Source organism: Rhagoletis zephyria, unplaced genomic scaffold (genome assembly GCF_001687245.7).
Source record: "Rhagoletis zephyria isolate East Lansing unplaced genomic scaffold, Rhagoletis_zephyria_1.1 Rzeph_scaffold_26089, whole genome shotgun sequence".
NCBI lineage: Eukaryota > Metazoa > Arthropoda > Insecta > Diptera > Tephritidae > Rhagoletis > Rhagoletis zephyria.
Window position 1 is genome coordinate 1 of NW_016183147.1, and position 1,631 is coordinate 1,631.

Here is a 1,631-nt window from a genome sequence, read left to right on the forward strand (position 1 = left end):
CCAACCGATTGAATGAAGAGTACCAACGCATGGTGCAAGGTTTAAAAGATGCGCTGGTGCAACGTGAAACCGATATGGTAATGGCCAATCCCGTACTGCCCGCAGATGTGCTTGAGGGTCAGTTTGGAATTAAAGTTAAAATGATTTAAACGCAATTTGTGTATTGCTTTAAATTTCAGAGGCTGTGCCCGGAAATATACGTAACGCTGACCATTTCCTCAGCTTTCTGCGTCGATTTGTAGAGTATATTAAAACACGTCTACGTGTACATCATGTTGTGCAGGAGTCACCCGCTGGTTTCCTAAAGGATGTAGCTACGAAAATTTGCATCGAACGTAAGCCATTGCGTTTTTGTGCCGAACGACTGGCCAGCCTGCTGCGAACATTGGAAATTAACGACATGACAGAATATGGCGCGCTGACATTGGTAATAGAAATAAAGAAAGCAAACATAGACTTATGATCATAAATGGTAAAATTCATCTGCAGATAACACATTTTGCTACTTTAGTTTCTACCTATACCAAAGGTTTCACAATAATTGTAGAGCCTTTCGATGATAAAACGCCGACCGTAATAAATCCCATACTGCACTTTAGCTGCTTGGACTCTTNGGTTAAAATGACTTAAACGCAATTTGTGTATTACTTTAAATTTCAGAGGCTGTGCCCGGCAATATACGTAACGCTGACCATTTCCTCAGTTTTCTGCGTCGATTTGTAGAGTATATTAAAACACGTCTACGTGTACATCATGTTGTGCAGGAGTCACCCGCTGGTTTCCTAAAGGATGTAGCTACGAAAATTTGCATCGAACGTAAGCCATTGCGTTTTTGTGCCGAACGACTGGCCAGCCTGCTGCGAACATTGGAAATTAACGACATGACAGAATATGGCGCGCTGACATTGGTAATAGAAATAAAGAAAGCAAACATAGACTTATGATCATAAATGGTAAAATTCATCTGCAGATAACACATTTTGCTACTTTAGTTTCTACCTATACCAAAGGTTTCACAATAATTGTAGAGCCTTTCGATGATAAAACGCCGACCGTAATAAATCCCATACTGCACTTTAGCTGCTTGGACTCTTCCATAGCCATGGCGCCTGTGTTCAAACGCTTTCAAACGGTCGTAATTACATCAGGCACACTTTCGCCTATGGACATGTATCCGAAAATTTTAGACTTCGACCCAGTTATAATGAGTTCATTCACAATGACGCTGGCACGTCCTTGTTTGCTGCCAATGGTGAGTACCTCCCAGCGATCTAGACTGCTCTAATTTGAACGTTCACTGTAATTTCTTATGCAGATTGTTTCGAAGGGCAATGATCAGGTGGCGATTTCCTCGAAATTCGAAACACGTGAGGATACAGCAGTCATACGCAACTATGGCCAATTGCTGGTGGAGACGGCGAAGACAGTTCCCGATGGCATTGTTTGTTTCTTTACTTCTTATCTCTATCTTGAGTCCGTAGTCGCTTCGTGGTATGATCAAGGCATCGTGGACACCTTACTGCGGTATAAGCTGTTATTTATTGAAACACAGGACAATGCTGAAACAAGCTATGCGCTTATGAACTATGTTAAGGTGAGTTTGATTTTCTAAAATGAGACATATCACTCTA

The 1,631-nt window shown here is 41.6% G+C and overlaps 1 protein-coding gene across 1 annotated transcript in view; it reads left to right on the top strand.

Annotated features, from left to right (window-relative positions):
- Positions 1-5: 5 nt before the first annotated feature.
- The window catches only part of LOC108382282 (TFIIH basal transcription factor complex helicase XPD subunit-like), a gene marked incomplete at its 5' end in the record, with an annotated part of 2,681 nt that continues 1,055 nt past the window's right edge, over positions 6-1,631 (top strand). Inside the window, 4 exons of the mRNA XM_017638667.1 lie at positions 6-117; positions 180-427; positions 971-1,252; positions 1,316-1,594. Coding sequence (XP_017494156.1) covers positions 6-117; positions 180-427; positions 971-1,252; positions 1,316-1,594 — 921 coding nt within the window. The remainder of the gene's footprint in view (positions 118-179; positions 428-970; positions 1,253-1,315; positions 1,595-1,631) is intronic.